Below are 24,561 nucleotides of genomic sequence, written 5' to 3'. Positions count from 1 at the left end.
CCATATACTTCTGCCAGTGACTTTTCCTGCTCCTTTGCTGTCCATATTAGCCCCTAAATGTGGGAAAGCAGCTGGGAGTAGGATGAAAACTTCACAGGGGCAACACAAGGAACTGCTGTGAGCCCCACCGTTTAAGATGGAGGGCACAGCTGAGGAGACAGGTGCCTCGAGGACTCAGAGCCCAAGAAATATTTAAATTTGTCTTTTTGGATCTGCTTGAAACCTCTTCATTGTTCTGTTGATTCATACAGTTTTGGGGTATCAGCTTGGAGAACTTGGTCCCACTGTACCCCTTAATATGTTCCACAGGGCATGTGATTGAGTTTTAGGCTTGATTGTCAGAACGCCCAAAATTGGGTGGCTTGGTCCTGCTTTCCCTGTGGGGAAGCTGGTCAGGACTATGCTCAGCCAGGAGACACAGGGGTTGTGGGTTGCTTTGTGCTTCCAAGGAATGAGTTTGCTGCTTTATTTCAGAAACAGATAATTCCTGCAAGGTGTGCTGCCGGGACGAGCAGGACAGGTGCACACCATACGTGGATGCCAACGACCAGTTCCTGTTCCTGCGCAAGGGCAAGCCTTGCACTGTGGGGTTCTGTGACACAAATGTAAGTGTGCCCAGCTCTGCTCTGCTCTTCTCGGGGTCTGAGTCCTCAGGGAGGAGGACTGTGCTGGGGAAGAGAAGCCAAAGCTTGAGCAGGGTAATGGGTTTTAAGTAACTCTTCATGGGGTAAATATTAAAGAGTGTTGGAGGCTGTGGGTGTTGGAGTTCTGCAGAGACCCATGCAAGTGGAAGCTATTACCTTCTGGAGCTGCTCATTACCCCCTCTGCTGCTCCCCACAGCTCAGCCAGGGACCCTGCACAGCTCAGCAGCCTGGCACCCTGCACAAAGGAGGAGACTGAGTGCTGCTGTAAGCTTGGTTGGGTTTGCAGCGCTTGCCTTTTCAGTTGTTCCTGTTAGCCCAATTAGTTTTTATTCAGGTCAGAGAGCAATCCCATGAAAATCCAGCCAGCAGTGTCTGAAGGGGGCAGTGAGCCTGTGGCAGGGAGACTGGTAGGTTACTGGCATTCAGTGGCCTTTTCTGTGGTACAGCTGCACGGACACCTGCAGACCCCAGTGGCTGGAGCTAAACTGGGTGTCAGCAGAAGTTAATTTGGGAGGGCATGCCCCAGTCCTTCTGCTGGCAGAACTGGAAGATCAAGGTTCTACTGCATTAAACCAGCACAACCAAATCTGAGAGTGAGTTTGTCTGTAAACTTGGGCTCCTGAGAGCTGCAGCCTTCTTTGTGGATAATGGGAACTGAGGCTTCCAATGTTTAAATCTCTCTAAAAACATCAGTTTTATGTCCCCTAACATGGGCCAAAGGTGGAGTGGAATTTGCACGTTTCGAACAAAAGAATTATCTGATTCAGACCACAGTTGAATTGAAACTGGCTTGATAAAAATAAAGGCAGTAAAAGTGGACTGCTGCTATCGGGCATGAGTGTAATTCTGTATTCAGAATGTAAGTGAAGTCATGCTGTGTATGTAGTTCTCATTTCATTACTATCATTGTACCTCCCTCTCCAAGAAGGCAGTACTTAATTCTTGGGTAGCATAAGATTATTTGTTACTTTTGCAGGGCAAATGCGAGAAGCAAGTACAGGATGTGATTGAACGGTTTTGGGATTTCATAGACCAACTCAGCATCAATACTTTTGGTAAGATACATAACCATATCCTTTGGGGATTTTTGAGTTCATGAACCTCTGAAGCCTCGGGGGGAGTTAGCTGCCTGGATTTAATCACTGTGTGCAAGGGTGGCACAGCTGTGCTTCTGATATATCGAAGTATATTTTTGCCTGAAGTTTGACACTACTGATCTCATCTTTTAAAGCTGGATAGGATAGGAGATTGTTTTGTATTTTTGTACTCCATTTTTTTTCTAGGCATCTTCCAAGCTTGTGAAAGGGATGATAGCTTCTTGTCTGAATACCAAGAACTAGGTCAGTTAGAGAAAAGGAAGTAACAGTCAGTCTTTTTAGAGGTCAGGTAGATTCAGCAGGGTATAAAGTGGGCCTCTCAGTGGGATTTAAATGTCAACAGAAAGGGAGGGGAACACTTCTTTCTCTGTCATTTAAGAAAGCCAGAAGTCACACACCTCAAGCTGTGCCTGTGCAGAGTCACTCCCTGTGATGGAGTGGGCCTCCTTGGTCTTGATCCCAGCTGTGCAACCCAAGCAGGTGTCACCTCACCCCAGGTGTCACCCCTAGTGCCTTGCTCTGTGTTCCTGGCACCAGGCAAAACTCGTGGTTAAGCTGTCATGAGCCCTAACTGTGTGTGCTCATGGCACCACTGTGCCTGCACAGTGCAATTATCTGAGCTGCAGCTTTCAATCTCAAGTTTCAGGGACAAAAAATTGTTTATGAGGTAACTGATAAAACTGTTAGCCTACTTGGATAAAGGCAGGTTTTGAATCTTTGACATCCAAATATTTTGTTTGTGGAGGCAGGTAGAGAGCACATGACTGTTACATCAGAATTTGGTAATGGACTCGCAGCGTGTCTTGTATAAGTGAGAGGGGCAGCTTGGCTGGCTCAGTATAGGCTGTTCCAAAACAACCCATATTCAGTATTACAGCCTCAGCATTTCTCTTCAGAGAACAACAGAGAAAAACCTGTTATTGTTAACACACTGGATACAATTTTTTACAATTGTGTAATTTTATCTTTGCCTACTCCAAAGTAGGCAGCATGTGTTTCTCTAAGCAATTCTGAGGCTTCAGTTGCCTGAACAGTGGCTGCAGAAGGGGGGATAGATGTGTGTGTTCATGAAACAGTATTTGGTGGGTAACTGACAGATCTGAACTGGTTTCACAGGGAAGTTCCTAGCGGATAATATAGTGGGCTCTGTGCTTGTCTTCTCCTTACTGTTCTGGATTCCTCTCAGCATCCTTGTGCACTGTGTGGTGAGTAAGCTGTCTTTGAGATGACTGCTCTACTGGATTTTGCTATGAGAACACCCTTCATAAGAGTCGTGGCAGATGGCTGTGGGAGAAATGATGGGAAGCTTTTAGCAAACCCTGGGGGAAAATCCAGCATATGCAAGGCTTACTGTTCCTTCAGTAGGCAAAACTCTTGCTAAACTCTGCCAGGCTCTGGCAGACCCAGTGCTCCCATGACTATTCCCTGGAGCCTTTCCCATTCTTTCCCAGGCAGATTTTCTTTCTCTGCCTTCTGAGTTCCACCCAAATGTAATTTTGTTATTTTTATCATTAAAAACAAAGTCTTCTAAAGCTCTGTGAAAAAATGATACCCACATTTTGAGAGAAGACCCAGAGTGGGAAGTGATCTTAGTTGATCTTGGGTGGATGGGTAAAGAGAGTCAGTGAGCTCATGGCCACTGGGAGTGTGGATATGTGGTGTGCTGCTGACAGCAGTGTGGGCTTAGAGCAAAGGGGTGCTGTGCCCACAGGCACTCCTGGGATGCATGGGAAGTAGGGGAAGGGAAGTAGGGGAGCCCCACAAAGTGCTGAGTCCCTGCAGGAAAAAGGAGTCTCTGCTATAGGGAAATTAAATTTCTTATTTTGTTGTGTGTTTTTCAATAGGACAAGAAGTTGGACAAGCAGTATGAGGAGAACACAAAGTCCCTGTTTTGCCCGAGTGTAAGTTGCTGTCTAAGTCTGAATTGGCAGTATTGGAAAACCTAACCTCAGGTGTCTGCAGAATATTTACCAAAAGAGTAGTAAGAGAGAGCCCCATGCTGCAGAGGGGTGAATCCATGAGAGGGGAAGCTGAACAAGCCTCTGTTCACTCTTACCAAGCACTGCAGCGTGGCAGGGTCTGATTCTTCCTTCCTGTAAGAGCTGAGCCTTGTTGGCAGAGCCCCTCTGGTGCAGCAGAGAGGGGCAGGAAGCCACTCTGCCCCGCAGAGCACGGCTTCACCCGTGTCTGGCATCCCCTCGGCACAGTGCACTCTGCAGCACCAGCCACAGGCTGCTTGTTCCCAGCCAAGTGGAGTCACTGAAGCATGAGGCTCAAAAATCTCTGCAAAATGCAGTGTCTTTGCTGCAGAATGGCTGTTTGCAGGAGGTGGCTTCTAGCAGCCAGATGTGCTACAGCCTTCCAGTTGCTCAAGTGTCACATCAATGGCACTTCTCACCTTGCAGATAATGAGCTGGGAGAGGGGAAGAGCAAAAAAGTGCCAAGATAAATTTTAATTACAGTCCAGCACAGGGCACCTTGTGACATAAGAGTTTTGAATATCCTTTCCTGTGCTTTGACAATCCAGTTCCTATTAAGAAGTAAAATATTAAGGAAAAGTTGTTCTGTTAGGGGAGGGGGAAAACAGCCTTGCAGAGCTCTTCCTTGTACAACCATTGGAAGAAGCATACTGAAGCTGGAGACTACTGAGGCAGAGTGCCTCTGTCATCTACTGTGACAGAACTGAGGGTGATCTTAGTTTGAGTGCCCCATAGCTGTGACATGAGAAAAGTTATCTTAGTGCTTCTTACCTGCATTCAGTTGAGAAAATCCCAATGGCAGGAGAGAGAGCAAAGGTATAGCCAATGGTCTCCTTGCACCAACAACAGTTTAACAAACAAATTTTGTGTCTTTTGAATCTGCTGAGGATGGAGAGTTGGGAAATGGTAGCAAGTAAACATCTCTTTCTTCCCAGTATTAGCATTTGCTGAGGTCCTTGGCGAATTTTTATGCTTAGAAATCTCTGGATATTTTCCCAACCATGCTGAAATAGTAGCAGACATCAATGGACTTGAACTTAATCTGGGTTGAGTTACGATGACACTGATCCCTGCAGTGTTTGACCCTGTGTTCAGTGAAGTTCTTGTACATGAAACCATGAACTCTCCTGGAATAAGCTGTACCTTGGACTGTTGCCCTACACTGAGCTCTGTGCCATGTGGCTTGACCCTGCATTTCCAGTCCTAGGCTTTGCCAAAGCAGTTTGGGCCCCAGGAAGGAAGGGCCGACTCAGCAGCTCTTCCCAGTAAGGCTCTCACCTGTGGTGCTTTATACAGAGGAGGAGGAAGCAGAGACAGAACAGCCTTTCTGCCTTTAGGGATGGCACAGAGGACATGGCAGCCTTTAAGCTGTTCTAACAGGAGTGCAGCTGCTCCTCTGAACGTGCCTCCTCCCTTTGAAAAATGCTGCAAAAACCAAACCCTGGACTAGATGCTGGTTGCTTTTGCCAGTGACGTGGCCGCTTGTGTCTTGCAGAACGTGGAGATGCTCAGCAGCCTGGACTCTGCCTCTGTTCGCATCATCAAGCCGTTCCCCGCGGCGCCGGCCACGAGCCGGCACCAGCCGCTGCAGCCGCTGACGCCCGCGCCGCCCAAGCAGGACCACCAAAGGATGGACACCATCCAGGAGGACCCCAGCACCGACTCGCACATCGACGAGGATGCCTTTGAGAAGGACCCTTTCCCAAACAGCAGCTCTGCCGCCAAATCCTTTGAGGACTTGACAGACCATCCTGTCATTAGGAGTGAGAAAGCTTCATCCTTCAAACTACAGCGCCAGAACCGGGTGGACAGCAAAGAAACAGAGTGCTAGTGTCCTGCTGCCTTCTAAATGTATGACTCGTGTCTGCAAAATAAGGATCTGAAACCATTTCATTTCTATAAATATAAATATATGTATATATATTTTTGTGAGGGAGTGGGAGAATAAGGAAGTGACCTACTGCAGATGCTGGTCATGTGTATGACCTTCCTTAAACTACCTTTATTAGAGCATTATATCTTTTAAAAAGGAAAATCCAAACTAGAACTGGCTTGTTTTTGAAGCTTTTTGGATTTGTTTTTCTACTTCCTTGACCTTTAACATTTCCTTCAACCTGTGGTGCAAAAACAAATATCCTCATGGATATTGGATTGTGTATATCAGCCTTTTTTTATAATTTAGTATTTTGTAGTCTGACAGCACTGATAGACAAAATTAAGGGGCTTTTAAAACCAAAATGAACTCTGCAGTATGTTCCATAATAGAGTAGATAATTTAGCAGTTTAAGGTACATGTAACCAAAAGCCTAAGCAAATGCCTTGAGAACAGAGAGTAATGAAACAGATAAAAATACAGTCTCGCAGCATTCAGTAAATCAGAATAAAGAACCTTAAAATGCCCAGCTCCTGTATAAATAAAAGGATCACAGAGGCTGTTACACTCTACACAGTGCATGAGAAATGCTCCTCTAGCATGAAACTCTTCTGCCTCAGTGGTGAGGCTGTCTTGTCTTGGTGGCTTTTGTTGGGAGTTTCCCACTCTGCACTAAGGTTTGTGTGTTGCAGGTGTCTGGTTGGAGAAAGAAGCATAAAGGAAGAAGTAATTTACGCAGATGACATTTTAAACTGCTGTTTTACAGCAGTTTTTGTACAGAAATGTTTCTCCAAATGTTATTTTAAAATAGGCAACACTATTGTTGAAATTTTCACATTACTGAGCTCAGTTTTCTGTGGTCTCTGTGGCCTTTAGAAGCTCCTACTGCATGAATGACGGAAAAAAATTGCTCCATTGCAGGGGAGGCATTTGTTTAAAAACAATTGTGAATTTAATAAAGAAATAAACCTTTGTTAAAACTTGCAGGGTAAGTATAAGGAGGAGACTTTGTGACTACAGATACTCACACAGGCATTTTGTGAATACAGATACTCACAGGCTGATAATTGGATGGTGTCTTCTGTACACCTGGAGATCTCTCAGGTGAGCTGGGACTGGCACATGAGCATTGTTTTAGCTTAGTAGCAGATGGACTGACACAGTGGAGTCACAGAGCAACTGTCCTGGTAGTACAGCAGCACCTTCATTCTGCAGTTGTTTTCTCCCACAATAATACGTTGATAAAACTGGCAGAACATTGCCAAGGGTAGGACCATTTAACTCTTCCAAGCCTGGACTCAGACACAGGGACATAGGGTGTGGTGAGCCCGTGGTTTTAAATGTGAGGGAAAGGAACTGAACCTGTGCTGCAAATTTGTGTGAGTGCTCACTCTCCTCCACACCCAAGGATACTTGTTACACTAGTTACTTGAATGTGTGCCTTATGGTATTCCTATCTGACTAGCTACTATGTTTTATATGCTGGTTTTGAACTTTGTTTGGGGTTGTTTTTTGTTCGGGTTTTCTTTTTTTGATTCAGTGCAAAGCACAAGTGTGAGGAGTTAATTTAATTCCCAACAAAATAAAAGCTTTTTATATTAAAAAAATCAGTTGAACAAGAGCTGTTTCTATGCAGTCCTCTTCTAAAAGATCTCCATTCTCTGGTTGTGAAAGCCTGGGTTAAAAGTCTGGCATGTAGCCAGGCAGGAGCCAGGATTTCTGACTGCTCCTTTCTGAGCTGAGATGCTGCAGAGGCCAGACCTGGACTTTTGATGGTGCAGACCTGCACTGTGAGGGGCTGCCTGCTTCCTGCCCAGGCTGAAGCTGGTATGGCCATGTGTCCTGCAGATTATAATCAGTTCAGATGGTGACATTAAATGCCTGAGGGATGGGGGTGTGCTCAAATGCCTGTTCAGCTACCAAATCTGTGAGTACATGTTCTCAGCACAAAGGTCTTTGCATCCCAGGTGAAAACCATTCAGTGGCAGGTGCTTGGGAGCATGAAAACAGAGATTTGGAGCAGGCCTTGGAAATCACTGAATCCATCCCCCAGCCTGAGCTGTATTCCAGAAACTGAAAGCAGTACTTGCATGGTTTGTTCATAACATCTAAGGCAGGAAGATCCACAGCCTCCCACTGGGAACCCCTTTTGCTGTTCAGCCAGTCTGTACTGTAAGCATTTATTACAGAAAGGATAGTCCAGTTTAAGACTCATAAATACTTATATATCAAACTCACTTCTGCGCTAGCTCCAGGCACATGAAAAATACTTATGGTTCAGTTTATAACACTGTTACATAGTAGATGACAGGTCTTGGCCAGCTTGTCTTAATTATTTAATGAAGCAAAGGCAGTTTAATGGCACTAACAGTGCAGGACAGCATGAGAGCCTCTCATTACTCTCTCACTCCCTACATAATAAGCACACCTGTTCCATGTCAACATAACTGGTAATACAGCCCAGAATTATGGAGGGGTTATATTTGCAGTGATAGACCATTTGATTTTTATGAACAGCTAGCTGTATCCTCATTTTTGCTGCTATCTGGCTTGCTAGACAATAATTTCCCAAACCATTTTTCCATACTTGTTGAATTTCATTTAGGTTGCAGACAATGGCTTTTTTGTTTGTAAAGGCAGTTTTGTAGTTTGTGTTCTCTTGGCCAAAACCTGCATAGTCTGCAGTACTTACATGTTACATGAGTTGTAAAATTATTTTAACAACTCACTTGAAAGGTCTTCTTAACTTGATGGCAAATGACATACAGTGCAGCTTTGTCAGCAGAGATGCTGACCTTTTCTAGTAGTTTCTCCAAGGTCATATATCACCAGTTTTATACTGCCCAAAAACATGCACTGGCCTGAAACCTGTGCCTATATAGAAGAGCTGGGTATGAAGAAACTGCTGCTGGTGCCAGAGTAAGTTAAATTTTAAAAGCCCTGTTCTAAACTACTCTCTATCACTCACTACCAAAGCCAAGGTAAAACTTAGGGGACTGCTGTATTACATCCAAATAAATTAATTTGGACTGACACTAACGGCTCTTGACAAACTCCACACTACTGCTTCTTACGAGCTACTCTGTGTTTAAAGCAAGTAGCTGGTATTAATCATAGTGCAGTCCTCAAAGCTCAGCAAGGCCGGGAACTACTCAGGGCAGCCTCTATCCCTTGGCCACAGAACAGCTGAGACTCATTTTCCTCTGAGTCCTCCAGGAAAGAGCTACTTATGCCCACAGCTATCCTGCCAACAGCAGCATGAAGAAAAAACACCTCAGGACACACCCCAAGTGGTCTCACCTTTATTCTCCCACAGACCCAAGAGAAGGGGACAGAGAAGAGCATTGCTGGGGACTCCCCAGTGCCACGTTCCCTGAGGATACAGTCTGCAGCACCTTGCTGCATAATGAGCTGGCTCTGTCTGGCATGGCTGCCCTGGCTCCTCCCTGCAGGGATGTCACAGAAGACTGGCCTCGGGGTTCGTGTGGTCCACGTCACGCCAGTAAGGAAGCAGTGAAGGAAGAGCAGACAGTTTGTTTTCCAGGCGTGACCAAAGCTGAGCTGCTAGAAAGCTGTTGCCTTTTGTTGATAAATGAAGACCATCAGACAAATAGGAAGAGAAATCCTACAAGCGAGGTTAAAACCATATATTAGTGTGTATTTGCTAGCTAAAGGGCATAGTCTTTAGTAATTCTTAAAAGCCAGCTGGTAAACTGGTTTTATTTTTCACTGTTTATGTTAAAATATTAAGAGAATGTTCTGATGGCCAAAATCACTGCTATTCATCAGTAAAAGACCATAGGATTAAGTGATGCAATCAAAATCAACAGTCTACTGCATCGGGGGAGGATGGGGGAGCAAAAAGGTTTAGGTCCAAACTGGAGTTATCTGCTCACAGGAAAAGTCTGCAGTCTCCCATGGATGAATTTGGGTACTTGGTCAGAAGCATCAGCAACACTCTTGTGCAGCCAGATCTGACCTTGAAATTAGCCCAACACTGCACAGTGGGTTGGACAAGAAACCTACAGAGGCCCCTTCCAACCTAAACTCTTCCATGACTCAAGTTCAAGAAAAAGGCTATTTAGATATAATGTACTCGGCATATTTGCTAGTCAAGCTCCATGGCCAGGTTGTATACAGCTTTATTTCTCATTACCAACTATGAAGCACTCTGGATTATTTTTTTCCTTCCCTAAAGTGTAATTTGGATGTATTTTGTAGCATTTCAGTGATAATGCAGTACCACTGGTTCCTCTGTGCTAAATGATGGATTTCACAATTCCTGACAGTTTCAATTATTTCTGATTTAATCGTACCTGATTCTTCTGCATCAGGGTCCAGAGGTCGAGCACATCCGTGCCGCATTCCCTGGCGACCTGGACGCAGGCCTGGGCGTACTGCCCGGTGGTGGCATTGCAGCGGTTCAGTTTGTCACCTACCAAGCACAAACAAAGAACACATCCAGCACCTGCCACTGACGCAGCACAATTTCAGTCTTCTGTGGCACACACCATGTGTTTCAGGTGTTAAACCTGCAGACATAACCAATCACAAACTAAATACAAAGCACAGCAATGTAAGCGGCTGGAAGCTACAGCTTGTGTGGTCTTTTTCAGGGCACCCTTTGGTTCTGAGTCACTTGAAAATGTCTCTTTTGAAGAAATGCATCAGGTTGAGACAGAAGCAACAGAAACAAGCAGACAGTGTAATTCTGCTGCTCACAGCTATCACCTTCTGGCAAGCTTCAGGTGAAAGCAGTGCTTAGATTTAAAATTCTTCATATACCTGCTAAGGCAGGTAAAACAGAGTTAAGTAAATGGAAATCTATTTACAAGTTGCCTCTGCTTTCTGTCTGACTCCACAAGCAACTTCTCCTTGCAGTAGCCCTCTTGCTACTTTTCCTACCTGGCTGTACGCTCTGGTGAACATGACCATCCTCCTGCTTCCCATCTCTCCCTTGCATCTATCTGACAAAATTAGAAACAGGCAGAAAATCTCTCCTCGATACTGGAGGGTCTGATACTGCTGCTTATTGTGCCCACAATACTTCATTTGTGGTGCATGGTCTGAGATCACCCTGTCTTTTGTTCCATCCCTAGACAGTACTCTCTTTTAGACAGATGCTGGCAGATTCAATGCCATAAATTCAAGTTTCTCCCCTCCTACTCCATACAAAGGACAGTCTTAAGAGGAAAATTGGTAAACACTACATGTGCTCCTTGACAGCTGGGAGTCAGATAAGCAGCATTTGAGGTGTGCTCACATGACATCACATCAAAGCCTCCTAATGCAAAATCATACAATAATGTTGTCCAATTTAATGCAGTTTAAATTTAGGGTCATGTTAAAAGTGTTACTACTTTGATTGAAAACACGACTCAGGATATGCAACACCACCTAAATCATAGAAAACTGTGTCACGAAGGTACCAGCTCTGTAGATCTACGTACTATGTATTTGTGCCTGACCTAACTCAAAAGTTTTTTATAAATGTGCAAGAACTGGACAATGTGCCCCAAAAGAAAAGAGAACATGCTATCAGGAGGTATGAACTGTCACCGCTGGAGTCAGTGGGATTTTGGCAATTTCCACTAGCTCAGTAACACGAAGTAAGTGGTGCTATTATGTCTCTAATTTTAGAATTAGCTTAAATAACATAATGGGAAATAATTTAACTACCTTTTTCTTCTTTTTCAGGCACTTTTATTAGCATCCTTAGAATATGATATTCTCTGGTACTGTTTTTTTTTAACTTTAAAATAAACCTGGCTGGGATACTACTGCTTATCCAAACAGATATGAAATCTGCTGTACCCAGTAAAAACTTTTCTAAGGCCCACAGTGTCAACATTTCTTCAATTATTTGTATTGTTCTGGAAGCTGCTGGGACACAATGGAATCTGCCTAGGACATGCTGACAAACCCCATGTTCTTAGAGGGCAGCCACTTCTGTCAATTCTATGCATTAACAGATCAATCCACACTTTGGAAAACATGTTTGTAATTACTTGGTAGTTACAAAATAATTACTATAAATTAAAATTACTTACTCCATGAGCTTATCCAGAAGTTGTTCAGTAAAACAGCAGCCCTTTTCCAACTAGTCAAAGAACACGACTGCAATATGGCACACACATGAAGGAAATCACCTGACAACCTGGGATCTGTCACTTACACTCCACTGGTAAAATGCAGAAATTCCACCCATCCTCAACACTCCTTTACCTTTGGCAAGACATGCCTTTTCCCAAGCTGATTCCTGAAGAGGTGGTGGTGTTATCAAAATAATCCTGTCCGCAGTAATGTCTACTGACTTCAGGTACTGCACCATGCTCTTCAGGTTGGCAGCGTACTCCCCCAAAGGAACGTGCTGCTTAGGGTTCAGCTCTGTCAGGGGTGGAGCACATGCATCAGTGGGGCTGAGCTCCCTGCAGGCTTCTTACACAGCATAACAGCACTTTTACACAGTATGGCCATGGACACTCATTTCCAGTATGCAGCTCCTCTCAATCACAGATTTAGGAGGTGTGGTAGGAAAATTCTGTTCCTCAATACCCAAAGCAGACAAATCAAGAGTTTAAAGACAGCATTTCCAACAGGCAAGTAAGGCACAGGGAACAAAACCCCAACAGCTGGGTTTTTTTAAGATGCTTTTTTCACAACTTCGTATCTTAGTATCAGAAAATATAATCACCTCAAACCTCGCCTGAACCAAAACCTGAGATTTCCAATATTCTTGGATGCAGAGAAAATTTCGGAAAGTCCCATGGACATACAGTCAGTCCTTCATGCACTGATGTCATTATCATTTTGATTAGACTCTGCATCCTGCTATGCTCCTCAAAGAGAATCCAAATGCTACCTTCCCTCCTTTCCTCAGCCCATCTGCCTCATGAGTCTCCTTTAAAGACAGAAGAAACAACTGGATGCCCAACTCCAATTTTAGGCAACTGCTACACAACTAAGTCTTGAGCATCCTGAAATTTATTTTTCTAGTATTAAAACTTGGTGATAGGGAGAGAAATGGAAGGCACTGCATGGTTTAAATACAAATGAAATGACAGAAAGCAAACCTCTTTATAAATGGAGTCATCAGTTCCTGGAGAAGTAGCAGGAAAAGCCTATTCTGAAATGTTCTGCCTATTCTGCTACACTGTAAAACTGTTTTAAGAGAACTGGTCACAGGAAAAAAAAAAAAAGACAGGAAGCAAGCTACTCTACCTTTCAAAGCACTGTCATTAGCTCCAAAGAAAATAGTAACTGCAGCAATACCGTCAGCACTAGTACTTTCAGTGATCAGTCTTGGAAGAATCAATTTAGCCCATCTGGTGTTGTACCCCGAGATCCCACGGTTCACAACATCACATTTTCTGAAAGAGAGACACGTATCAAAAGAACATCTCTCCTCTGTCCACCAAAACAAAACTTTGGAAGGTCTGAACCATTTCTGTCAGGCCATCTGCCTCCATCCTTCTCAGGAAAAATGAGATGTCACATGAGTTTTCAATGGGATCATGCCTTTAAAGTGCACACACAGGCTGCACATCACTAAGGAATTTTTAATTTCCACTCAAGCTTTGAGTGGAAACACCGAATGAGTATTTTCACCAGTTCTGGGCATGCTGCCCAGAAGGCAATTCCACTTCACTAAATAAATAAATGTCAATAAATAAACATGTATTAAATATTAACCACTGTTGGTTTTCATTTAGAAAAGCTGCATGACTTTCTGCAAGCTAGAAATTACTTTGGAAATTTAAGCTCTTACCTGACCAGTCTCTCAGCAAGGTATGCCCCCCAGCCATTTTCCTGGAAGGAGTACTGAAAACAAGGAAAATGGTTAGATCCTCACTGGAAGAACTTGTTCCCCAGAGCTTAGCCCCAGCACTGGCACCTTCCCAACTCAAAAGCTTCTGTGCATGGCCTCTGGCACTGCTGCTGGTGCATTTCCTCCCTCCCTGCCCTGTCCCTCTGAGGTCAAACAGTTCTGTTTTTTATCAAGGCACACCACTGGCCTCTGAGGCAACACGGGGCTGGTACCTCTGGAGGGATGGACCTTGTGGTCCCTTCAAAATCCAAACTGACCACTGTTGGACTGTAGTTTCATTTTGGCCAGTGAGGGTTTGCTGTGTTTGGAATATTTTTCTACTTTATTTCTAAGATCCTTTCATTCTGAAAAGCGCCTCTCAAAAATCCTCCCTCTTCATGGAGTTCAGTTTAATACCTCCCTCTTCCAGAAACAGAAAAACTAATTCATCCTCCTTATTCCCACTGCCGCACCATCCTCTCTGCTACAATTCTGCACAGTGAGTCGGCTTAGACACTCATCTCCCCTTAAAGATAAACCTGGTCTCCAGTTTTACTTTTTCATCAGAGCAGCTCCATGACCCACCACACAACCCACGCAACAGAAGGCAGGGACCCAAAATCAACGCCAAAAGGTTGGTGCTGCCTCAGAGATGTTCACCAGGTGCAGTCACCTCAATGGAGAAGCTGCCTCCGGGCTGGGCGAGCTAGACACAGGGAGCAGGGATGCACCAGGAGCCGCGAGGGCAGAGTTCAGGTCCCGGCAGGCGGCACGGGCAGCACGCTGGGCCCCCGCATGGAAAATGGCCCTGACACCGGAACATCGCAAGCTACACCTTCCCCTTCGCGCCTCTAACACAGCGGCCTCAAGAATTTCTGTGAGACGGCTCCGAATCTCATATTCGCCCACCAGGCGCGAAGGCCCCAGGCACAGCCTCACGGCGGGTCCGGGGCTGTGACCGAGCCACGAGCGCGCTCTCGGCTGCGGCTGCCGGACCGTCCCTTTCCCTTTCCCTTTCCCTTTCCCTTTCCCTTTCCCTTTCCCTTTCCCTTTCCCTTTCCCTTTCTCTTCGCCTGGCACCGGAGCTCACAGCAACGCCGGCACGCTGCTGGGCCGCCGGCCCCGGGACGAGGAGCCGGGCTGGCCAGGGAGCCCCACACGGGAATTGCGGGGCCAGGCGCGGGCGGGCGGGCACTACCTCAGTGATGGAGTCTCCGAAGAGGAGGACGCGAGGCCAGCGCAGGAGCCGCCCGCGGGCTCCCGCCTCCGCCAGCGCCATGGCCGCGGCCGGACATCCGCCGGGAGCGGCGGCGGCGGCCTCGCCGCTTCCTCTGCAGCGGGAAACGGGGCGGACCGGTGGAAGGCCCCGTTACAGACCGGGTTCAGGTTCCTGCCCCACTCAATCTTTCATCGCCTCGTTAAAAGGCTCAGTGGCGCAGGGAGGGCGCGCCCGGGGCAGCCGGGGACCCACCACTCACACACCCCTCGTGCCGGCTGGACGCACCTCGTCAGAACGCGCGCGATTTCATGGCCTTTATCTGTTTCAAAGAGGGAGTTCCTTCTTAAGAAAATGCAATTACCTCGTTTAAAAGGCTTCATATTGTTTAGCCTGCTAACGACACAGTTTGGGGAGGAAAGTGTCGCTAATTTTGCTAATCGTCCTGAAACAGAGATCTTTAGAGTTAACAAAATGAATTAAGCATTTATAATCTAGCTTGTAGAGTTATGTATTGAATTTTAACCTTTTACTTAAGAAACCTCTGCCTAGTACAAAGGGCATAGGAAAATGCAAATTTCTGAAGCTTCTTCCATAAAGAACAATACCAGAGGAGGCAAAGAACCCAGATAATGAAGCTCCTCTGTCTCCAAGCCTATCAAGACTGACAGACGTACTCAGATAAGCACCAAAGGACCAAAAGCGCATGCGCAGAGAGGAAAAGTTCAAAAGTTCAATCATGAGGAAGACCACAATCTTCAGCCTCAGGACCACCGAGAGACCCTGTATGACCACCACAGCAAACCACGCGTGCTTAGAAGGGCGTGGACCTATTTAGCATGAGAGGAGAGGACAGGCGGGGCCAGGGGTTGAATATGCATGGCAAAGTTGTGCAATGTATTGCATATGGAACATCTTTAAGAATAAAAGTGTGGGTCAGACTGAGGCTCGGGGCACAAGGTTTTGGAGAGCTATCTCACTTGTGCTGGGCGCCAACAATACATACCCACTTCATAACTACCCCAGGTTGTGGAGTCTATTTATTTATTCCACGTATCGCTTCGGTCCAATACTACTGCCACTATGAAGATCATCGTTTGGCAACAACAGCAGATACCTCAGAGCATCAACCACGCTGTATTTGGAATTCTTCTCTGTGTCCTGCAGTGTCTGATACTCCGTGTCCCTTTTCCAGGCTGGGGTGGTCACCGACTTGGGGCAGACAAGGCTGTCACACGTCATAAGCACCCAATTCTCTTGCAGGTGGTGCTGTTCCTACAGCCCAGTTAATGGCATACCAGCAGGCAGAGTTTTAAAGCTCCAACTAACCCCACCATGCAAACATGGGTTCCATTTGCAGTTGTGTTCAAGACCCTTTTGACTTCAAGTAGATACAAGCATGCAGGCAATCACTTTCTCAACGGGAACAAAATTATATAGGCAAACTCAATAGATCCAATTTATCCTCCAACCGGTTTTAATATTCAAAAATACAAAACTCCATTTAATATTTGTAATTCTCTATCAGGTTAAGAATTATTTCTTGTATGTGCACGTAAGAGAACATATTCACACTTTGCCTGATTTAATTGCATCTATATGCACAAGTACAGTTGTTACAAGGTTGCTGATCCATTATGTAAAATAACTCAGCACTTTCGCATTCATAAATTGAAACCTTTGACTCATTCAAGAAAAAAATTATTTACTTGTAAAAAATAGCTCAAATAAATTGAAAATTTAAAAGATTTTTTTAGGCATCCTAAGTATCTACAGAGGTCAGTATACAGGGCTGAGGGCATCATAAAGCCTCTGTGCTGCCAGTTCCACCATTTCACGAAGGGATTCGTCATCTTCGCTTCCTGGCTCGCAGTCAACTGTCTGGGAACAGAAAGAGAAGGATGTTACAACCGCGGGCACTTCATGCTCCCTGTCAGCACACAAAGAATGCTCGCGAGGGGAAATGAAAAAGTAGTCATGGAAATTGTCAAGAGCAGCACTGTATGTTTCTCAGTGGTCTGCCAGCACGTAGAGGAGTTCAGAGAAGACTTAAGCAAGTCCTGCTGAGGAGCAAGAAGCTTAATTCCGAGTCTTATGCTCAAAACTGCTATGTAAAATGCACTAAGTTTTGTGGATTGCATTTTATTTGAAATCAAGTAAAATCACACAAGATTCAGTTCCTGGAGATTTCATTTTATCTGTGAATTCACTCACACTGTATTAGGTTAACACTGCAAAACACGTGCAGTCACTAGAGGTACAGGCACCACACTGATGTTCCCACACACATGATGACATTTACACAAAAATAATCCAAATAAATTCATTTTTTACTAAAACAAATTCTCCTAGAGAAAGATGCCCACCCCAAACATGAAACTTTATCTACATTGCTGACTGCTCTACCTCAGAAACAAAGGGCAGCATTGCAGTAGTAATACTGTTCTTGGTCCTGTGGCCTTTCTAGACTCTAAGACTATACCTGCTCTAATTTAGTATTAACTTGTTATTCTTCTGATTTTTCCAATCATAAAGGTTTGGGTGGGGGAGGAAGGCACTTAAAACAATAAAAATGCATTTAATGTTATCTAGAAATGTTATTAAAATCATGTTAACTGTGTCCTGCCAGTCAGATCTACACTAAACAGCTTTTTATTTTAAAGCAAATAAAGTTTTATAAGATACATACACATGTAAAGAAGGGCAGATCTGCCTTGTAAAATCTGGTTCACAATGGCACAAGCTTGCCATTGCCAACACAGGCTGTACAGTAAGTACTGCAAAGATACAACCTGTTGTAATTGAACTGCCACTGGGGTTTCTGTCAGTACACAAATCTTTTAACAATAATCACGTATTATAAAAATGAAATCAGACTTCTTGATTAAGCAGTGTGCATCCTTTTCCAGCCTAGTTACTTTTTGCTTTATTTCAAGAGTTCTTTCACCAGTCCTTTATTTTTCTGTACTACGTACAAACTGAAGTGTAGGATTTTTTATTAAAGAATTGAAAAGAGATGGCAAAAGTTGTGTGTTAACCACTGTAACTCACTATTTTCTTAAGGTAATTAACATTCACTTGTTTTGTTTCAATAGGTAACAAATTTTTGGCAGGGGCTAACCATTTCTTCTGGGTTTGTAGAAAACAAAACATTTGTTGTGACCGCTTAGGAAAGCATGTGAGAGGTGCTCTACAGAATGAATTTACATTATATTATTACTATGAATAGAGGCAATACATAAGCTATGTTTAATATGCTATTAGTAATGACAAAGTCAACATGTTAAAATGCTTAAGAACATGAAGGACATGACTTTAACCATTCTTTACAGTTTTAAATTATTCAAAATACTAGGTGTGATGGCTTCTTAAAGCACCCTTCTAACATGCATGACATCCAGTTCTGTAAGCTAGTAAATTAATAAAGTGTTTCTTTTTGTGAAGGCATTCAATTTAGCTCCAAAAGGAGCTAAAGATGACAAAAAAATTATTAACAACATTCCTACCCTGTAACTGTTCAATTATTCAGACCAGACCCATGCTTTAAAAGCATTTAAAAAATTTGTGGGTTAACTCAGTTTCTCTTCTACAATCTTGCTTTATTAATTTTTTTCATACAACTGAGCTGCTGAAAAATACTGGTTTTTTTTTCCAAATGTACTGCATTTGTTGCATAAACATTTTTTAGTTAAGAATGCTCTCTGTTTTGATACCAAGTACATTTCCTTAGCAAGTGAGTACATGACAGTGTAGGCAGCACTGTGTGCCAGACAGGAGACTGCTGAACACAGCATACACAGAAGTGCTTTGCTTTACATACCCGAGTGTCCAGGGAAATGTTGGCAGTCTTTCCATCCACTGTGATGCACAGCACAGAGTCATCTTTGGAACTCACACAGTCCTCTCCAAACATATCCCTAAAGCAAAGACCAGGGAGTGTAAGGTGTGGCCAAACAGCAAACTTAGGTTTTTCTATTAACCCTGGGGTCACTTTGTCAGGTGAGTATCTCCTTTCAGCAACAATTATTTAACTCACTTGGATGTAATTAAAAATATCAATATTGTTAATTATTAATTACTGGTATCAAATAACAATAAAATTTTACCAAAATAATCTCATCATAAACAAAGGGAAGGATTCCTTTGATTTCAAAAGAGGCAAGATTCCTACACAAATAACAGAACACATCAGAGTAAGTTTTAAAAGATATGTGATCCAAAGTTGTTTTTATAAACCATTTGTAGCATAACTTTTGGAGACAATTTAAAAATCTGCTTCTGGAAGACAGAACTGGGCCCTGTATTCAAAATTTTAATGATGCTGAGAACCTTTTACTGTCCCTCTTTCTTTACTTAATTCCTGGCTTTCACAGAAATTAGACTGAAGTAAATTTCATGATGTATTTTTACATAACTATCTTTAAACCCTTTTATACTAAGACTGTTCTATTTAAGTGGTTAACATTGCTCATTTTCCTTTAGAAAATATGTACCAACTTACTGAAGCATGATCTCCATTCTCTTCCTATATACATCCATATCTATTTTTTTGGAAATCTTATTTACTGCAGCTGAAAAGAAAAAAAGAATTTACTTTCACAGACATTTACTGGGAGGGAAAATGGCTAATTGATAGATGCTATTCACAAATTGACTTTCCTGAAAAACAATAAAAAAAAAAAAAGTATGTTTAAACAATTTATTTAAAAATGTATTAAAAAAAAAAAAAAAGAGAGCCAAGCAAATGCATGTATTTCCATTATATATTCCTGTACTTACCATATTTTAAAGTAAAAAATGTCACAATTCACATTCTGACTTTTTACTTCTCCTGTTTATTCTTAACACTCATTACATCTCACATATCCTTTACTTAATAGAGAAAATAATCTACTTTCATCAGTTGTTTATAATACCTCCATTTTCTCTTATTACATTAAACTACCACATCATGGAGGCTGGCAGCATGCAGAGAATAAAATTTAAAAAAATAAAATAATACTGGACAGTTTTATTTTATAATGAATGTGAGCAGTAGTAACAAGCACAGACATTCCTGGAATATATTTCAGCATAGAGAAGTTGAAATAAAAACAATGCATTTTTTTAGACCTGGTTTCAAAATTAAGAGGTAGTGTGGAACAACGAATTTTCTTTTGAACATAATTATTTAAGTATTTGATTGTTAAAGAGTCAGAAGTCTGTAGGAAAGGGCAGTTGTGAAAATTGCCACCTTTTCCATTGATGAACACAAAAAACTTTAAGTCTTTGGAAAACTTGGTTTTCTGTACATCTAAATCAGCTGAAGAATTCAGAACACATTGGTAGTAAGTTGCTGAGTAATTCTTTGAAAAACTTTACAACTGCAAGTGACTGAGCTTAAATCTTATTAATAATAAAAAAAACTTGAATAAATATATTAAAATTTACCATTCCTTAGATAAGATGCAGTAACTGAATGTATTAAGCAAGATATAATTTTATCCTGGGAATGAGGTAAACACAGGCACATGGTCAGCTAAGCAACAATAACTGAAGATATTTTAATTTGATCTCTTTTGATCCTGTGTACGTACCCTAAAATACACAACTGCAAGAATTCTTTTGAATGTTTTTACCCCAAATAAGAACAAAAAAAATCCTGAAAGAAGCCACACCTGAGATTAGCAGACAAAATCAGCACCATAAAACAACATGGGAGATGATGCTAAAAGCCCATAAAAATACAAAGAATTAACTTCAGGGTGGTGAAGGGTGGAGAATCTAGATACTGTCACTAACAAATCATACAGAGAAAGTGTGGACTATGAAAAAACAGGGTAAAACAGATATTACAATAAGAAATAAAAAACATCTGTCAAAACAGCAAAACAGTTTTTTCCATCTGTATAAAAAAAGAAAAAAAGAGGAGGTCAAAGTATAATTCAAAAATAAAATTTCTATTTTTGGTTAGTCTCATAGAGTAGAACATGAGGACATGGCCAGAAGGACTTTGATAGTGAAAATTATCACAACCAAGGTCAGAATGTTACATTCTGAATTTGTTTGGGTCAAGGTGACTGGAAAATCTTTACCCCCAGAGTTAGAACTGTTATGGGAATTTATAAACTCAGGTGAAAGGATTTTTAACAAATGTGTTGAGTTTAAACCCCTAAGGAACACTGACTGCTATTATACAAAATTATTAAACTATATAATAAAAAGACGAGGGATAATCCAGTGAAAATATCCGTCCATATAGAATCATAGAATCAAAAAATGGCCTGGATTGGGCCATACAAAACTTAATTGCTTTAGGTTTTTTGTACAAGGTTTATTTTAAATAAGGCCATGTTTTCCACAGTCAGTTATCAGTTGCCATGTAAGAGAAAGTTTCAACAAATGAACATGTCACAAATAATGAAGACCAACCTGTAATTTTGTTTTTAAGTAACAAATTTTACTCCCTAGTAAGTTCCATAAGGCAAGGAAATACAATATGGGGATTGCAATCTATTGTAAGGCATTATTTCCCTCTAAGCTTGATGTAAAAAAAAAAAAATAGAAAGAAATGCCTCAGTTATATAAGCATACACTAAACTTATACCTTTCTGTATTTTGGGATTTGACTGAACTTCCAGTATCACTGTTGTCACAGTGTCTGCATACATATCATTAGCAGGATTTGCCACCCACTAGAAGACAAAAAAAAAATCATTATTTAGACTGAGTAAATAATGCAGCATAAAGACAATATAACATTAATTGCATTCTCCTTTTTGCTTTTCTCTGAATTGCAGCTTCAAATGACTGTCATATATTTCACACCCAATTATTAACTACTTTCAGCTGGGTGTACTCCAGTAACTTCCCATGAAAAATTCAAGCATTTGAATGTTTCTGAGTACATTTACAAAATAATTTCCACAACTCTTTTGGGGAGGAAGGAACACCATTTTATGTTATTTTCAATTACTATCTGCCAAATAAAAAAACTGCACCAAATCTTCCATTTTACTCATGAGATACAGCAAAAAAACCTAACTGGCACTGGCTAAATCAAATAAAACACATCCACACAGGACCACAGCTCAAGGGGAACTTTGTTCCAGCCTTTGCTCTACTTGTCATGTAACAGAAAACTCCTTAAAACATTGAATTCTTCATGGCATCCCTATGGTATTATTTTGAAGAAACTGGAGAACAAAATACTTCTTTCTCCCTCACCAATGCCCACCTCAAGGACTACCATGCCTGGTTCCTGGATCACAGTAATATTTTTGAAAACCTTCAGGGCTGGTTTTTGTTGGATTTCTATTTCTTCTACATCACCTAAGAAGTGACAACAAATGGTTAGCAATAATGAAATTATACTGAAAGCAAGAGTAACTTTATTCACATAAGAAAATAAGTCAGTTTAAGAATAAAAGGGGCTGTCTGTTATCACAACTGCTCAGAGTAGCTCACAAAATGGAATCCCATACTCTCTTCCGTTACCTGATAATATTATTTCCTTTGTTCTGGATTGTTTGGGGTTTTTTTATTAGTTTTTTATTAATATTGGCCACTTTACTTGGTTTGAATTCTTTTATTTGACTAACTTAGTACACTGAGTGAGTACACCATCAAAAAAGAAAACACATGAGGAATTTAGTAAATTCTGCTCCATTTACAGAAGTAACCAGCTCTTACCCCTTAAAAGTTAACCCATTGCTCACATAAACACTGAGCTTAAATGAAAAGCACTTGTATGCCTGCTAGCACTTGGGTTATGAGACCTGAACCTCAACTGAATATAGGTGTTCTCTTCACTAGTGACATGAATTAGATTTTGACACTAGAGAATTAAACAGATGCTGAGCTATAAATCTGGGAAAGGAATCTGCAAGGTGTGTGTCTCTAGGATAGGAGCTGCCCCTAACCCTTGAGAAAGCCAGGGAGAGGCACAGGGGATCATCCCAGTGTCAGGTTTAAATGGCTTCTCATCCAGGAAAAGCCAATTTGTGCCTCTTGGGACAGACGAGGCGGTCTGTCCCAAAGGAGGGCAGAGCTCTTGTTTTGATTAATTGGATGGCATTAGCCATTCAATTTGGGGCTAGAGGTACAAGATCAATTAATAAAGTTTCCATCAGAGTGGCCAGAGCACTCACTTTGGGGGCTGACAGAGGCAGAAATCAGCCTATGATCTATATTGCTATATGCTCATCACTTTGTAATATGAATGCAGTAGAATCCCCCCCAAAGCTGTGTCACACTCATGAACTGGATCTGGCAGAAGCTGCATAGTCTAATGAAAGCTGTAAAATACAAAGAAATCTCCACTCAGAAGACCTCTGAAGACTGGAAGTTGTTTTAAAGGCTGGCCAGTGTAACTCATGGCCTTGTCCTCCCGAGCACGCACCGGTGAGTTTCTGCAGCTGGTAACAAAGCAGATTGAAAGGGCCCGTGTAGGGAATGGCTTGTGTCTGTGTCACTGTGCTCATCGCCAAGTCCGTGTAATCTGAAACCATTTTAAAAAGTGCATGTTAAAAATTAGCCCTCTGGATTTATTTTCTAATAAACAGAATTGCTATTATAGATAAATAATAGCATTGATACATTTAAGACAAGGGGGCTGAAAAGGGCAATTTATAAGGAGGAAGGTAGAACACCTGTTATAAGAGAAATAATATATTTGTGGTTAGGAAACCAGCTTGTTTTATTATCCTGCCTATTACAGACAAACAATGAATTAGGGCAGCAGAACTGCTTTCCCCCAAGCTCTTCTGACCTTAGATTTAATTCCTCTTCTATTCTGAGAATAGATCAATTCCCTGACTAATAAAAAGCATAGGAGGATTATGCAAATATTTTCTCTGTTCTGTAGCTTTTTACACTAAAAACTAATGACATTTTAGAAAATGGTAGGACTATTGATTGAGGTGTTTTTTGGTTCTCCCTGGAATGTTTTATGCATATTCTTTCAGAGGAAAAGGTTTTAAGTAACCAGAAGGGAAATGGAACTTTGCTTCTTTTCTGTTAGAGAAAGGAAAGATTTTTAATTTGAGTGACTAACGAGTTAAATGTGTTTTGTCTCACTACAATACTTTGGAACTTATGGCAAATAAGAAATAAAACTAAGATGTTCACTAATAGCTGATGAAACACAAAACTGCAGGAAAAAATCCATAATTTTAAGTGTTTTAATGTTTTAATGACTTTAAGTTTCAATTACCCACTGATCACATCACTGTCTGTACTTACTGGAGAGGTCACATGGAGAAAGGATGTGATAGTTAAAATTTCTTTTAACTAGGATTCCAGAAATTCTCTGTCCTTGCTCTGGTTTCTTATCTGCTAAAGATCCCATCACCTGGAGAGAAAAAACACATATAGTGCAACAAGGCAGTCTGAAGCATTCACAGCTTCAAATGATTATGGAAATGAAATATGGTTCTCTCAGAAAAATCAGAGTACAAAATTAGGTCCGAAAACAAAAGAAGGTCAGAGTAACCTAGAAACTTTCTGAGACATAACACGAGAAAAGTTTGTAAGAGTGAAGAACCAAAAAACTCCCAAAACAACAACAAAAAAAACACGTCAGTATAAAAACCCCTGAACCAAACCCCAAATACAACTAAACACAAAACTTTCACATCCTTTGAGACCCTAGAAAACAAGTAATTTGAAATCAATTAAAAAGAGAGGCTACAAAGATAACATGCAGCTTTTACACCAGAAGAAAATACTGTTCTACATATAAGAAAACACTGATTTCATACCTTGGCAAGTTTTTCTCCTCTGAAATTTAATGTCACAGCTTCAGTGTTCCTAGGATTATGAACTTCTATATGAACTTCATCATTATCCTCATACTCCCGTATCAATGCTGCTTTCAATCTGGCCATTTCATTCTGCTCACCATGAACTAAAATCTAGAAAAAAAGACAGTTTTCCTTTTAGCAGAAATTATTTGTCCAAACAGA

General features: G+C 41.8%; 3 protein-coding genes across 4 annotated transcripts in view; 1 reads left to right on the top strand and 2 right to left on the bottom strand.

The window, feature by feature from the left end:
- Window positions 1–7,201, top strand: part of ADAM17 (ADAM metallopeptidase domain 17) — a 34,633-nt gene extending 27,432 nt beyond the window's left edge. For both annotated transcript variants that reach the window (XM_053972481.1, XM_053972482.1), the window contains 5 exons: window positions 475–605; window positions 1,622–1,700; window positions 2,859–2,947; window positions 3,587–3,643; window positions 5,217–7,201. In XM_053972481.1, coding sequence (XP_053828456.1) covers window positions 475–605; window positions 1,622–1,700; window positions 2,859–2,947; window positions 3,587–3,643; window positions 5,217–5,552 — 692 coding nt within the window. In that variant the 3' untranslated portion in view covers window positions 5,553–7,201. The remainder of the gene's footprint in view (window positions 1–474; window positions 606–1,621; window positions 1,701–2,858; window positions 2,948–3,586; window positions 3,644–5,216) is intronic.
- A 1,681-nt stretch (window positions 7,202–8,882) lies between these two features.
- Window positions 8,883–14,894, bottom strand: IAH1 (isoamyl acetate hydrolyzing esterase 1 (putative)). Its single transcript, XM_053972483.1, has 6 exons — window positions 14,600–14,894; window positions 13,363–13,415; window positions 12,816–12,964; window positions 11,820–11,981; window positions 9,911–10,029; window positions 8,883–9,219 (listed from the first exon to the last, which is right to left on the bottom strand). Exons 1-6 carry the CDS (start codon window positions 14,678–14,680, stop codon window positions 9,052–9,054), a joined length of 732 nt encoding a protein of 243 aa, XP_053828458.1. The 5' UTR covers window positions 14,681–14,894; the 3' UTR covers window positions 8,883–9,051.
- A 1,177-nt stretch (window positions 14,895–16,071) lies between these two features.
- The window catches only part of CPSF3 (cleavage and polyadenylation specific factor 3), a 19,479-nt gene continuing 10,989 nt past the window's right edge, over window positions 16,072–24,561 (bottom strand). The window contains 8 exon segments of the mRNA XM_053974801.1: window positions 16,072–16,498; window positions 18,438–18,534; window positions 19,119–19,188; window positions 21,204–21,291; window positions 21,834–21,928; window positions 22,998–23,096; window positions 23,840–23,948; window positions 24,358–24,510. Coding sequence (XP_053830776.1) covers window positions 16,397–16,498; window positions 18,438–18,534; window positions 19,119–19,188; window positions 21,204–21,291; window positions 21,834–21,928; window positions 22,998–23,096; window positions 23,840–23,948; window positions 24,358–24,510 — 813 coding nt within the window. The 3' untranslated portion in view covers window positions 16,072–16,396.

This window comes from Vidua macroura, chromosome 3 (assembly GCF_024509145.1).
Source record: "Vidua macroura isolate BioBank_ID:100142 chromosome 3, ASM2450914v1, whole genome shotgun sequence".
Lineage (NCBI taxonomy): Eukaryota > Metazoa > Chordata > Aves > Passeriformes > Viduidae > Vidua > Vidua macroura.
Note: the sequence above shows the minus strand (reverse complement) of the source record. Positions and strands in the feature narration are given on the sequence as shown.

What these genes read in the sequence shown, in the direction of transcription:
- IAH1 (XM_053972483.1), bottom strand. Translation starts at nt 14,680, where the DNA reads ATGGCGCTGGCGGAGGCGGGAGCCCGCGGGCGGCTCCTGCGCTGGCCT. An exon ending in TAATGACAGTGCTTTGAAAG is followed by an intron (nt 11,982 to 12,815) that starts GTAGAGTAGCTT and finishes CACCCCTGACAG; the next exon opens with AGCTGAACCCTAAGCAGCAC. An exon ending in CCCTGATGCAGAAGAATCAG is followed by an intron (nt 9,220 to 9,910) that starts GTACGATTAAAT and finishes CCTCGCTTGTAG; the next exon opens with GATTTCTCTTCCTATTTGTC.